Genomic DNA, 13,821 nt, shown 5'->3' on the forward strand with positions numbered 1-13,821 from the left:
GTAATTATGTCAGTTCGAGTTCCACACGGTTTGCCTTTAAACGGTGATCATGCTCGCGAGCAGAGTGCTCTTAATGGAATCGTTTCGACGCAATCGCGTCCCTGTTTCTGTAATCGAACAGAGTCATTAGTCAACCGGAGGAGTGCCGGTGATTTTCACACTTGGTGGCCAGTAAATAAAAGAGTCATCGACGGAAAGAAGTGTCTACAGAGTTATCGATAGGCTGTAAATCGTAATCGCGCGAAGATAATTACGATACGACATTGTCTTTCGCAGCTCGACGTAATTAAAACTTGTTCCAGCGTCTGTGTTTCGATACGCTAGGAATTGACTCCGCCACCCGGAATAACGATAAGATGAATGGAAAGGTTCTCTTTCGTTCGACGTGGGTCGTATTAACCCACGCGGCTTCGTCTCGCGTGCTGGCTGAAAGATATTCCGATGAAGCCATTGCGCGACCACTTTGGAGCGTGCCATTGGAATGTTGACTCACGCCAGTTTCTACAGACGCGGTGAAATTGTGCGTAGAGAAAGCCTATTTTCTTCGATCCAACTGGGACCCCGTTGCCGCGAAAGGTTACGTCAATTCACTCCAGGATTACTGGATTCCGCGTGTTCGTAGAGATTCATCCCTTTCTATAGACGATAATTAGAGAAATCCAATCTCAATTATCCATTTTTTCAATTTCGATGAGCAGAGATTTGCCCGACCTGCACAGCAATCCTCTGCAGCTAACATTCCACTTCTTAAGCACCTCCTATCATATCTGCTCGAACGTTTCATCGATTATCCCCGATCGATGGAACGTACAAACAACGCAACAAGATAAGACACCCGCCGAAGAAAGCTTCATCCCTCACCCTCGCCAGGATACTCCGTCACGGTCTCAGACATCGGAAAGGGGATGCGGAACGGATCGTGTCGAGCGATATCCGGTTTTTTCGCGCGCACCGAGCTGCGATTGCTCGCGGGGTGCGACACAAGGCCCATTGGTTTATTATACTTTTATCAGCTGGTATAGCTGAAGGAGAGAGAGCGAGAGAGAGAGAGAGAGAGAGAGAGAGAGAGCGGCGCGACAAGTGAAACAAGAGAGAGAGAGAGAGAGAGAGAGAGAGAGAGGGAGACGGCTTGCGCGCCGGAATCGGAGCTTTCGTTGCAACCAGCCGTAAGATCGGCGACGCTCGGCGCCTCTCGGACGCCCTCGGCTGCCGCTTGGCGAATTGCGCCAGGGGTGTGGGAGAATCGGTGGCTCAGTCCGTCACCGAGTGTTTCGCCCAGCGTGAGCGGTCCGAGTTGCCGCTCCGAGCAACCGATCTTCGCGCGCACCACCGATTTTCGCGCCGTGCATTCGCGAAATCGCGGACCATGCCGTGTGATACGCACTGCGTGTACTGGTGAAGTGGCTCTATTCGAGATTTCTTCGTTTCGTTCGGTGACTCGCTGGAGAACAGCAAACGTAGCGATCGGTAGGGTTGTAAGTATCGATCGGCGTTTGATCAATCGAGGATTTCATCGCGTTAGATTTCATCTACGTTGAATAGGAAACATTCTCGATAATCTCAGGGTCTTCGTTGCACCTGCTCTTCGGAAAGGGGGATGTCGTGTAAAAATAGAAGGCGTTATCGAACGCGAAAGGGTTGAGCTGCGGATCTATACGCTGTTGTAACCAAGGCTAGGGAAACGATTAGAATTCCGGGATGAAGGTCTGTAGGTGAACTGCGAAGAAAGTGATCAGGAGATTAAGGGTTAGATGGTAAATCGATCCGCACTGTCTTCTAGTTGAGAAACGATCGATACGAGAAGAGGAGTAACCGTGTCGCGTGCACCGCGGTACTATTTTTCGCCTCGATCTACGGCGATCGTTGCCGCGATCCGTAAGATTGGCGCAGGCCAGGTTCCCCGTTTATGTAGGGCGCAGGGAAGACGGCCGACCTCGTGAGGACAATCGATGCAAAAGCAATTACGTTGGTAACGTGAATTGCACTGCGGTATACTATCCGCATTATCATTCTATCCCGTGGTTGTACTCCAACGTCCTACCTCGCCCTCGTCGCTGCGTTCGTATCGCCGCGAAATTCTTTCTCCGATACACCGCGTAATAGGAAAAAGGATCCTTGGCTGATTGGCCCTTATCGATACCCGCGACGAGCCCTCCCGTGCGCCCTTCCTTCAGCGAGTCAGACACAATTTATCGGTACACTTGGTACCGCCGCGGTTCGAACTCGTCGCGGTTGCATATTAGCGGCTCGAACAACGAACGATCGGCTCTGTATTGCTGGCTCGTTGCGGCGTGTTGTAAGCTATTAGCGCGGCCACGCCAGCAAGCCGTGAAAAATGGGTTGGACGGTCGCGCGCGTTGGCTGCACCGCAAGTTCTGCGACGCGGATTTTAATTACGCGCAAACGACGAGTATGGAAATTGAAAATAATAACGTCACACGTCGTCGACTCGTGTTTATCGTAACGAGCGGTTTGCAATTCTTCCCCGTGCCAGCCCTGAATACGTGGGATCTCCTCCGGGTTCCGTTGCTCCACGAAAGAGTTATTTACGATCGGTTGGACGCTCGGCCACGCTTTTTAGGTTCGTCACGTGGCAGGTTCATCGATTTAATTAGGCGGTACGAGCTGGGAATCGTTAACTGTGCATCGGCTAATGAAAACCGTGTCATTAGTCAGCGATCATCGGCTCACCTTAACGGGTGACAATTTACATGAGCTAATGGCCCGACTTACGACCTGTCTCGCCGCGCAATCGCGAAATCCGTCGAAACTGATTCGCGTAGATCTTGAAAATGCGTCGTGGCTTGATATCGATTGGCCAAGAGCGAGCGTGACGAGAGGTCGGGACGGTAAATCATGTGCCAACGAGATCCACTAGCGAAAAAAGCTGTACTCTCGTGCGATCAAGGGACGGGTAACCATCCCCTCGTTTCTGTCACCTCGACTCGTAATTCAAAATAATCACCTTCCGATGCGGACAGCGATTGAAAAAGTGTAGTCGCACGTCTCGCGTCTCTGTAGCTGGGACGATTATCCCGGATCATCCCCCGTTCTCGATCTCATCTTCCATAAACTCTTGACAACGAAAGTTCCATCCAACTTCGTTCGGTTGAACTTGTAATAAAAAATCGACGTCGGAAGACGAAGTTCGGAGCGGTCCGATAAAAACTTACCCGTTCCAACTTTCGCGGGCTCTGGATCCCGCGCGGCGAAAAACTTGGCCGCATCCAGCGTGCAACCATCGACGCGGTCTAAGCTCTCACGGTCGTGTTCTCGGATCGAGCGCAATTTGTTAGCGCGGCCTAACGATGCGGAGAATGCGCCGCGTCGTACACAAGTCCCATTTAAAAAGCAGCGGCCCGAGACCGAGCGGTGCATCCCGCACACGCGTGTGCACGGCTCGGTCCGTTCACCGACCCACCTGTCCCCTCGGCGTGCTCCTCCCGTTACGAACCTCGTTTGGCGTTGCTCCAAAAACCTGCCCACCATGCCGGACAGTACTTTGGAAAACAATACGATTCATTTAATTTCTATTAAGGCTGCGTTTTGTTGGCTTCGTGGCGCCGCGCCGGCCACTCTCCGTCTGGCTAGACCCGTCGCTTTACCACTAGGAAATACGTATTAGCCCACAACATTGAAAAATGCCGCTCGACCAGCCGGATCGGTTCGTTAACCCTCCCCGTCTCGAGAGAATTATCGACTTGTCGTGGAAATTAAAATGTCGTTACGATATCCGAACGATACACTTCGGTTTCTCTAGCGCCACTGGCCAATACGATAGTAATTGATACGACGCATCTTCTTTGCTTTTGCATTATCACCGCGCCCGTTATGGCGCGGAGCGGGCAGGATTTTCCGCTACGCTCTTCTTGTTACTCCGTCTTAGGCTCGCCGTCCTCTTTTTCCCCTCTCTGAATCGTGCACCAACGCGGATAAAGTCATAATCGTTAAACGGCTGGCTGCGTCGCGCGCAAAAACGTCTGGCGCCGTCCTCTCTGTCTCCCGTTTGATTCGCGGATCACCCAGGTTCCATGGCTGGTACGGGCTGCTCGCTCGACGATGCTTAATGTTTACCACGTGTCGACCTCGCGACGCAAGACATTTGCATGCTGCCTAAACGGGCGATGCGCGCATTTATCTAATCGTTTGCGAGCCGATGCGCGGCGGAGTCGCATAAATCAGACGGCCCATCTTCCTCCCATCCCGTGTCGTCGGCGGCTCCTCGATCTCGTCGGGTACGCGCGTCCTCGACGCGCTCATCGAGCACGCTCGGAAATTGGGTCGCTTCTGCCGCGTCCTCGTTTGCTCCAATTCTGTCATCGCCTGTCTAGAATAAAATCGTTCTTATTCCTCGCACGATCGGTGCCCCCCGTTCGGTTGGATTCTTCTCGAAACTCTATTCTTCCTCGACGATTGTTCACCCTCCGCTTATTGTTCCACACGTACCGCGGGATAACTATAGCGTTCTTGGAACGTTCCCTCGGCTACCAGCGTGTTTCACGGTATCGTTACCAACCAGCAGTCGCTTGTTCGCGTTCCACGGTGTTTTCATCGCGACTTTTTATCGCTCATCTGAATATTCAGACCATATTCGTTCACGTTATTAGCTCCCATCGGCAGCTCTCCTCTATACGCCACACTCGCGTGTATTCCTCTGGTTTTCTTCTCGCTGACGCTTTTGTCTCTCCGCAGTCTGGCTGAGAGGCGAGCAGGGAGGCAGAACAGAAAGGAAGAAAAAGGAAGATCGGTCGGTGCATTCCGGAGCAACGATTTCAGGGATTGGTAACGAGTTTAACGAACTGGCTTCCTCGCGAGGCATCCCTTCCGCGTTCCTGGTGTTCCAGCGAGCAACGATTCGCCGGCGTCTCGCGCACGCTAACCCTTGCCGCCTGGCTCGTCAAGAAAAACACCGGCTCGTCCGACGGAGCCGCGCATCGTGCCGGGGGAATTGAGCGATCCGCTGAAACGACACCTTTTTACGCTTCCTTGATGAGCGAGCTTCATGTGCCTCCGTTCCTCGACGAGAGCCCATTTCCACTCCCGGTTGAATTTTCCTTTCTCTCGTTGAGAAACGACGATCGATCACGATCCCTTTTTTCAGTACGAGCTACGCGATCTTCCACGTACGATTCGATCGCGTACAGCTGCTCGTTACGAACGGTACCCGTTCTGTCCGCTCTAAGCTGATACTCAGCGCACACTGGCTAATAAATTACTAGAGAGCACCGATAACCAAAGAGGATGTATAGATATAGAGGGATTTTACCTTCGAGTTGCGCAGAGTTGCATCGAATTAACTCGGAGTTGGTCAATCGTTTAAAGATAATGACCACGGTCATTGGCGATGCGCGGCCTGACAAGATCTTCATCGCGTTATCGGTCGATCGATGGTAAGAACAGACCGATCGCCGTGTTCGATTACCAGAACCATCGCCGGCCGACTCTCGCAGCGGGGCAAGAAATCGTTTTACACGTTTCCTCGTCGCGGAGGCGCTCGCTCTCGTACCTTGGGATACGTTCCCAACCGTGCTAATGTCGTGTGACATTCACGTTTTAACGACGTTTCGTAAATCGCTACGCGGCGATCGACTCGTAAATTAACGACCGGAATTGGCCCGGGCGGTTCAGCTGGCCGCGCGCGACTCGGTAATGATCGCGAGACAGACGTTTAATGGCGTTAGGAACGCGCGAAGCGGTATGCAACGGCCGTTTATACGGGCCAGCGGGAAAAAACGCGGCCGTAAAACGCGGTGGTAAAGCGAGCGGGGATAAGGGGATCCGTATCGACACCGGCACGAGCAACGCGTTTCTGTACTTCGCCCGAACTTTATTGCCCGTGATCGTAACCTGAATTGCTCGACCGCGACAATGTTAACGGACCCCGTGACGCCGAGGGGACGTTTTTTTTTTTCTTTTTTTATCCCACCAAGAACCGATCTTCCGCTACGTTATCGGTAATATTTTTGTAAAATGCGCTCGCGGTTTCTCGGATAAATTACTTCTCCGTTATTTTTTATCGACCAAGTTAAGCCGCAGATAACGTATCTGGAGGCTCGGACCTCGTTGCGGACTTTATTACGGGATGCTCGATTGGAGCTTCGAGGAAATAAATCTAAAAGCGCTCCTTCATCGTCGACGTTTCTTATTTCACGATCGTCGTTGAGCTCGGGAAACGTCTGGAATTTCGAATTCTTCCATTCCGCGAATTAACCAGCAAACCGCGATGCTTGTATAGCCGTAGGTCTGCCAATGGCAGATGCGAGAAGCTGCCCTGCGTTCCCAGGAATTCCCGTGGATCATCGCGCAGCAACTGGCATCGATGAATCGAGACCGCGCACGTGTTACAGGCCTGTACGCGCTAATTAGGTACTCGTATAATATCCACCCGTATAAACCGTGCCACCCTTACCCACGGGTTCCTTACCCGTGAATCACGCCACGATTATACACTGTTTCGCGATCGCGTTTTGCCTCGAGTTCGCAGCTGGAACTTGCCGTTAAATTCGTCTCTCGTTGAAGGGTGCGCGGTTCGTTTCGAACGATCACTTCTGTTCTGAATCGAACGCGGCTCCGTTTTCGCGACCGGACGCTAAACGGAGGCTCCTCGTTGCCAGCTGGGACGACAATTCCTCCCGGTTTTGGAGGTCGACGCGCCTGCTAATTAATAACCAAGATAGCGATCGAGTGCGAAACGAGACGCGTGAGTCAACGCGACAAATTTGCGATGACCATGCGCGGCCGCCGAATAGAGGAAGAAAGAGAGAGAGAACGGGGTGGCGCGGTTCAAAAGGGAAGGGCGCCGGTTTCGCGTCAGCGTAATGTAAATGTCCCCTGGACACCGTGCGACGATAAACGATAAGCTAATCCATTCAAGGTAACGCGCAGCTGCTAAAACTCTCGCTGCCCCTGTAGAAAATTGTCCCCACCCCCTTCTCGCTGCCTCTTACTCGTTAACCGGGCTTTTTTCACGCTGTTTGGACAACCGCGCTCGGTAATGGATCAAGGGACGTCTCTGTCGGCGTTTATCGTTCGATCTGTACACCGCGACGCTTCCGAAAAGTGACGTTTTCTCGATCGTCGATGTTTAAATTGCGCATATCGCGGAGATACCACTGCGTTTCTTCGAATCGTATCTTCGGATACGGTTTTCTCGGGAAATCCGTGGTCGTTATCGCGTTCTCCGTCACGGGGAACTTTCATCGACGCGCGGAGCTTGTATCCTGGTGATATTCGCGAACAGATAACCACCGGACGCGAACTTTCTCCGCTCCGTGGAATTAATAAGGATCGTTGGACCGTGAAAAGCGTACGGGGATAAAGAACGCCGGGATCGCGAGGAGATCTTGGCTCGATTAGCTTAAGTATGATTTACACGAATGGAACGGGCCGCGCGGCTATTTTCTCGCGGTAGCCGCGGTTTTAATTGAATGGAAATTATGAATGCGACGACCGCCCGTCGATTATCGCGTCGCATTAATTTCCAACCGACCGCGCGGCAACTGACCCGCGACCACGCGTGGAATCGCTCTTCACCAGCAAAAAGTAACGGCGAACAACCGAGCTGCTTCCGTAATTGGTATCCGCCGACGCTCGCTGCGCCCTGGCCGTCTCTACTAAATTTCGCGCCGCGGTTTTCCCTGCATGCCTCGCGCGGTTGCACAGCCTTGACTAATTAACTCGTTTAATTAACGCGCCTGCCCGCCAGCCGCTACACTCGGCGAGCGCGGAATTTTCGGCTCTTTTTGCCGAGCTCGCCGAACGACTTTTGTCCTCGTCGATTCTTCGCATGCCAAGGGAATTGGAGCAGGAATCGCAGGGGCAGAAGAAAGTCTGGACCCGTGTCGCACGGATTAGGATGAGAACGCGAGCACCACGCGGCCGCTGCTTTGATATCGCGTATTGGTCCCGTGTAAAAACTAATTGCAACCAGCAATAAGGGCCTCGTTAGGTTCGCGACGGAAATCCCCGCCGGTCTCATAATTGCCGGTCGAGCAATTAATTTATTTCGCCATTCAGAATCGATAGACACTGCCGAAGCAATTAACCAGCTTTCTAAATAGGTGGATTCGACCCGTTGCGAGCTCTCGATTACTCTCCATCAGGCGTTTTGTGCTCGTTGGACGTCGTCAAAGTCGTGCGTTCTGCTTTGCGTCAATTTCCTGTAAAAAGCAATGATACATATTCAATTAACGCTGTTATTACAGCTTATCTAGTCTCTTTAGCTTTTTTATTGATCCATTTAGAGCGGCTAAAAACCGTTGAACACGTTCTCCGCCACTTAAGAGGATACTTTGGTCACGCGAACGCCTTCAATAGCCAATTATGCTCGTTCTACTACTCTGATCTATTGTTCGCCTCCCAATTTTCATTCTCATCCGCTTCTGTTTCTTATTTTCTAGGGAGTTGAAGCTCTCCGGGCAGATTTATGCCAGCCACGCGGCGTAATACGCAAATACGCTCGCGCGTGAGAGATTTACGGCGACAAGAAGCGTTTCCTCGAAATTAGGCGTACATCGTGTGGGTCGATTGTTCTCCAAGAGTCAAGCACGCGTTGCTGGATATCTGATATCGGTTGTTCCGAGAATTTAATACCTTCAGACACGATTACGCTTCCTCTACGAGGTTTGATCCGCTGTAACGATTGAATAATTATCGTAGGAATCTGAGCGAGACGACGGCCGCCACGGTCGAGATAGTATCGTTCAATCTCGATGAGGGAACAGAAACAGGCGAAAGAATTTGACGGATGTTGCGCACGGTTCCCGCTTTGTTAGCTGGAATCGAGGGCCAGGCGTCGAAACGCATCGCTGAAAAGCTAACGAACAGCCCCGCGGTGGTGAACATCGGAGGCCCAACGTTGACCGGGCCACTAATGACAAGTTAACGAGGCAGCCGGAATCGCGCGCTCGTTAAATGCGTTGAAAATGTAAAAACCTCAGCCGGCATACCTCGTGCTGTTAAGCGTTCTGGGTGCTCTCGAGCTTTCCCGCGATCTCGACGCCGGAATCGCCGCGCGAGCGACGCGTGTCAAAGCGGAAAAATCCGACTACGGAATTATAATTAGTAGCTGCGATTTTCTTTGCTCCAAATTGGGAACTCCGGCAGTTCTTTTCACGTTTTATCCGATGCTCCGCTAAGCTGTGACGTGCGTCCTGGAGCGTGTCGGACCGTGGCACGTTGTTTGAGAATTAGTTTCCTGGGAAGACATTCTCTTTTCTCGTACGAAGACTTCCTTTTGTTTCCACTCCAAGGTAGAATAGGCATCCAATACCGTGAAGTATTTGGTACGAAAAAGGGATTAGGCGAAAGACTTGTTCCGTATCGTATGGACAGATTATTGCGCAAGAGTTGAATAGGTGAAGAATTCGCGATCACGTATCGCACAATGACCACACGATCTTTTCTATCGTCATCTTTATTCAAACTCCGTGGTTCACCCTTCGCACGCTCCGAGCCTGGACAGTGCTTTCACCGCTCTAGTCCTTTGTCTTCGAGACAAGCGGCATTAATCATAGACAGGCAATAAAACTATACAGCTATTCCGTCCGGCGGTAACCTAATTGCACCGCGAAAGAAAGAAAATCCACTACCGATCGCTACAGTGTCGCAACATCTCGTCGCGTTGCTTCGCGTAATCGAGCCGTGACGAAGAGTGTCCTGTGAACAGAGCGAGGTGTCCGTAACGCGAGTTCAAAGCGAAGTCGCGATCGCAGCCAGGAGCGAAGGGTATCGACGGACGATACCAGGGTCCCCATCGACCGGTGTCGTGGTTACGAACGCTAAAAGGGTTGAGAAAACTGTTCATGGACCGAAGGAGAGATGCTGCATTGAGGCAAGAATTAAGCAGAGGCATTGAGACAACGTGGCGGGGTTCACCGTGGCCGTGAACAATGGCTCCGCGGAGCCAGCTTACTACGTGGACCGGTTGCACCAACAGAGAGTGCAGGTGCAACAGCAACAACACTGTCAACAAGCGACCAGGTACATGGTGCAGTCGAGTCACGTCTCTGCCCCGGGCAAAGAGATCCTCGAGACGCCGCGCAGGGACGATCTGGTCTACGTCCATTGCGCCACCACCGAGGACGAGGATGGCGAGGAGGAGGAAGAGGAGCCGAAAGGATTAACCAGGTCCAGGTCGTGGCTTTGCTGCCCCGGTGATCGCAGCTCCGACAGGACCGTCCCTATACAGGTCGAGGCTAGTCACAGGGATAAGCAGCAGGAGTCCGTAAGTTGGAGTCGTTTCGAAAAGTGTTTCTACGATTTTTAACCAAGCTCTCGCTTCGTCGTCGGACCCATTAATCCGGAGCCGCTCGAATGTCCAATCAAACCGAACGAGCGAGCAATAAAGTGGAGATTCCTCTGGCGTGAAATATTTCGTCGGTCCATGATCGCAGCTGTTCGAGTCGTAAATCGAAGCTCGTTCCATTCTTGCGCGTTAACGTCGGTCGAGCCCGATGATTTAACTCGCTCAATCGACTGTGCCTCGTATCTGTTTTCTCCTCTTCGACTCGATCGAATCGCGGTCGGGATCGGAGTTCAGGACCAGCCGACCACGAGATCGTTTTCAAGTTTATTCCGCTATCGATTAGAGAGGAGAGCGGGCGGAAGAATGCCTTTGGGAATCAGGAAAGCGGAAGAAAGAAAGGGGTGGCGAGATGCGATCCCGCTAACGAAACGCGGAACAGGCCCTCCGCCAGAGGCAAAGAGCATTCCGACACCCGATAATGGAGTTCCGTAATTTTTTCCGGTGTCGCGTTCGTTTCAAAAGCTGGGGACGTGTTCTCGTCGAGGACCGCCTGTCTCTCAGGAACAGGACCATGTTTCTCTCCTTCCGGTCCCCTCCTCTCTGCCTCCTCTTTTTCTCTCTGAAACTCGTCTCGTTCATTTTTTATCCCTGTCGTCTTCTCTGGTACTCCATGCGTCGCGTTTAGATCGTTCCCTCTCTATCTCTCTCTCACTCTCTCTTTCTCTCTCTCTCTCTCTATATATATATATATTCCCAGTCTCTTCGTGGCCTATCCATTCGTTCGCCGTTGTCTCCGCCTGCCCTCATCCCCTCGTCTGTCTCCCCGTTAAAGCTTATGCAGAATCGACTACCACCCTTTAAACTTTAATCCGGCAGGAACAGAGCGGCGGACGAGAGGCACCGCTAACCAACCGGACGATCGATTTCACAGCGGAATTTCAAATAAACTTCCGTCCCGGTAATTTCGTTTACCCCGCAGCGACACCTCCCAGCCGCGTTTCTCCGTCCAATACCATATCTCCCGTCAAGTCACCGACTCGACTCCTGTCCAGACTCCACCGTCTGTCTGTCACTCCCGATTTCTTTCATCCGCGTCCGCTGGATTAAACGGATCGATAATTCCACGTCTAGAGGAGAGAATCTCTTCGTATCCGAACCCACTGATTTCTATTATTACTTGGGAATTGAACTGTCCATGGAACGTCTAACCGATCGATCCGCTTGCTAATTGACGAACGATGAAATCTTGCTAAGAATACTCGTAGAACTGCGAACACGTTGCAACGATATCCAACGAGGTTCCCGTGAGATTAAAAAAGAGCAGAGCTGTGAGTCAGCTCTGAAGGGTTAAGGGATCGCCCAGGTTCTACACTTCCGTTCGCGTAACCGATTTTAAAAGATTTTATTGTAGCCAGCGGATTACTTGCGCAGGGAGAAGGTGTACGTGTCGCTGAAAGGGTCCAGTAGACGGGGATGTTACTTTTACAGGCAATGTCCTCGCATCCAGACAGAATAGACATGTCTGTGGGTTACCTCTTTTGTCCCAGCGGCCACAAAAGGACCGTTTGAGAACGGTGCGCTTCGCCCCTTAGCCGGTTCGTCTTCGCGGATCAAAACGGGTGAGGTCGCTCTGGTCCCCTTTGTCAACCGAATAAAGCGAGGAAAAAGGGTCACGAAGGTTTGGCCGAGGAATTTACGATCGCGAAAAGGGATACCTAGTTGACCCCTTTAAAGAATTACCGGCTGGGTCGATACTCGTTACAAAAAATCTCGTTACGAACTGTCGGCTCTGGATCGCCGATGGAACGCGCCACACTTTACAGGGAAACAACTTTACGCGCGTAAAATTCAATCGTTTTCTTCTGCAGCGTCCAACATCGAACTGGTTCGATGGTCTCTTCTGACGAAGAAACTTTAGTTTTTACCTCGAAAAGGCTGGTATTTTGCAGCAGAAAATGCAGCAGCCATCCGGTTTCGACCGGCTGCCATACGATTGACTTTCATGCTACAGCTTTCGATGAAACTTCTTTCCACGGGACCTGTCCGAACGGCAAGAAGACCCGGAAGAGTCGATGTTTCTTTCGCAACACGAACGATCAACCGAGCGGGTGATAATTTCGTAAACCACCCCTTCGAACGGTTCGATCTACGCTCGACTATCTCGCAGAGGCTGAATCACAGGTTGGAGAACGAACCGCGGATCGCCGGGGCTTCATATTTCATCAGGATGATGCGGCGGAGCGTGCCGGCGCGTCGAGCAGCAAAAGAGTTCTTCCCGCTGGAAAATAATACGTCTGTGACGGAGACCAGACAGACAGACGGCAAGATATTAACGACTTAGCGCGTGGAAACGTTTTTAAAGGCTTTCACCCGTTTCTCCCCGCCTTTTATCCGCCGTCCGTCTCATCAGCTCCGCTCGTTTCGTTCCTCGAGACGATAGCCGAGAGGAAGCTGTTCCGGTTACACGATTCCCCGTCGATTTTCAACGAAACGCTGTTCGATCGGATGCTCTAAGGTCTTTCGCGTGCCAGGTTACGGAATTCGCGATGAAGATGGTGAATAAAGCGACGGCTCTTTCGTTGGCGGTCCTTTCGGGGCTCTGGTTTTTAAAACCGACTCGGAGAAAAAATGGGACGAGTGGAAGATTCGGGTTTCGAAAGCAAACGGACGGTGAATTTCGAGGCAAACACACGACTCGGAGAAAGGCTCCAGTTCTCAGTGAAACTCTGAAGATTTCCATGAGACGATGACAGCTTTACGCATCTGCGTGACACACGCGATAGCCATTTAACAGGACGCGATCGGATCGCTCTTGTATTCGTTCTGTCCATAATCGTCGTCGACGAGCCGAAAACTGGGTACGATATCGAGAGAAGCCAAACTTTCCCTCTCAGCTGGTTCTCTGTGACACGGACCAGAAGCCTCGTCGCGACCGGATCCACCCAACCTCTAGTTTCCAAGTAATTTCGTGTATCAAAGAGGAGAACGAGCTCTGGCGGGCTCCATCTATCCGGGACACGGGATATCGGGTATTCGACTGTCGCGAAAGTCGAGACCCCTCCGGATGACCCCTTTGCTCACCGCGCTTTGCACCACTTCACCGCAATTTCCGGTGGACCAGAAGGACCTGTAACCTGTTCCTCTTTCCTGATCCTCCCGCGTCGTTGCGAGCTATCCGGTAGGTTCAGAGAATCATTCCTAATGAGATTCATGAAATCTATATTCTTGCATACTATTTTACAGAAGATATTCTAAACAGAGACCAAGAGAATTAACGGTGCATATCCCTGAATCGCATCGTATCAAGTTAGAGAACGAAAGTGAGGAAAACTCGTATCGATCACCTAGGCTCGCACGTCCAACGCATCTGCTAGTATACGCGTAAGTTCGTGTACGAGCAAGATGACTAGTGGCCTAGAAGCAGGCCACTTGTTTCTCGTCCGGTATCGCGTCACTCAGGATCCAGCGTAGCACACGGGCACTGAGACGCAGGTGCTCTCATCACGCCCTCGAAGACACCGCATCGTGCACGGCGTACTATCTGGACAGGATGCAGCGTCGTCGCAAGTTTTGCC

General features: G+C 51.8%; 1 protein-coding gene across 6 annotated transcripts in view; it reads left to right on the plus strand.

The window, feature by feature from the left end:
• LOC143428666 (colorectal mutant cancer protein) overlaps nucleotides 1-13,821 on the plus strand; it is a 35,453-nt gene that overhangs the window by 16,297 nt on the left and 5,335 nt on the right. The window contains exon 1 of one of the 6 annotated variants that reach the window (XM_076903719.1): nucleotides 9,693-10,225. The exons of the other annotated variants lie outside the window; for them this stretch is intronic. Within the exon in view, the coding sequence (XP_076759834.1) occupies nucleotides 9,986-10,225 (240 nt within the window). The 5' untranslated portion in view covers nucleotides 9,693-9,985. Of the gene's footprint in view, nucleotides 1-9,692; nucleotides 10,226-13,821 lie in introns of those variants that run through there. 6 annotated transcript variants of the gene reach the window in all.

Source organism: Xylocopa sonorina, chromosome 10 (assembly GCF_050948175.1).
Source record: "Xylocopa sonorina isolate GNS202 chromosome 10, iyXylSono1_principal, whole genome shotgun sequence".
In the NCBI taxonomy this organism is placed as follows: domain Eukaryota; kingdom Metazoa; phylum Arthropoda; class Insecta; order Hymenoptera; family Apidae; genus Xylocopa; species Xylocopa sonorina.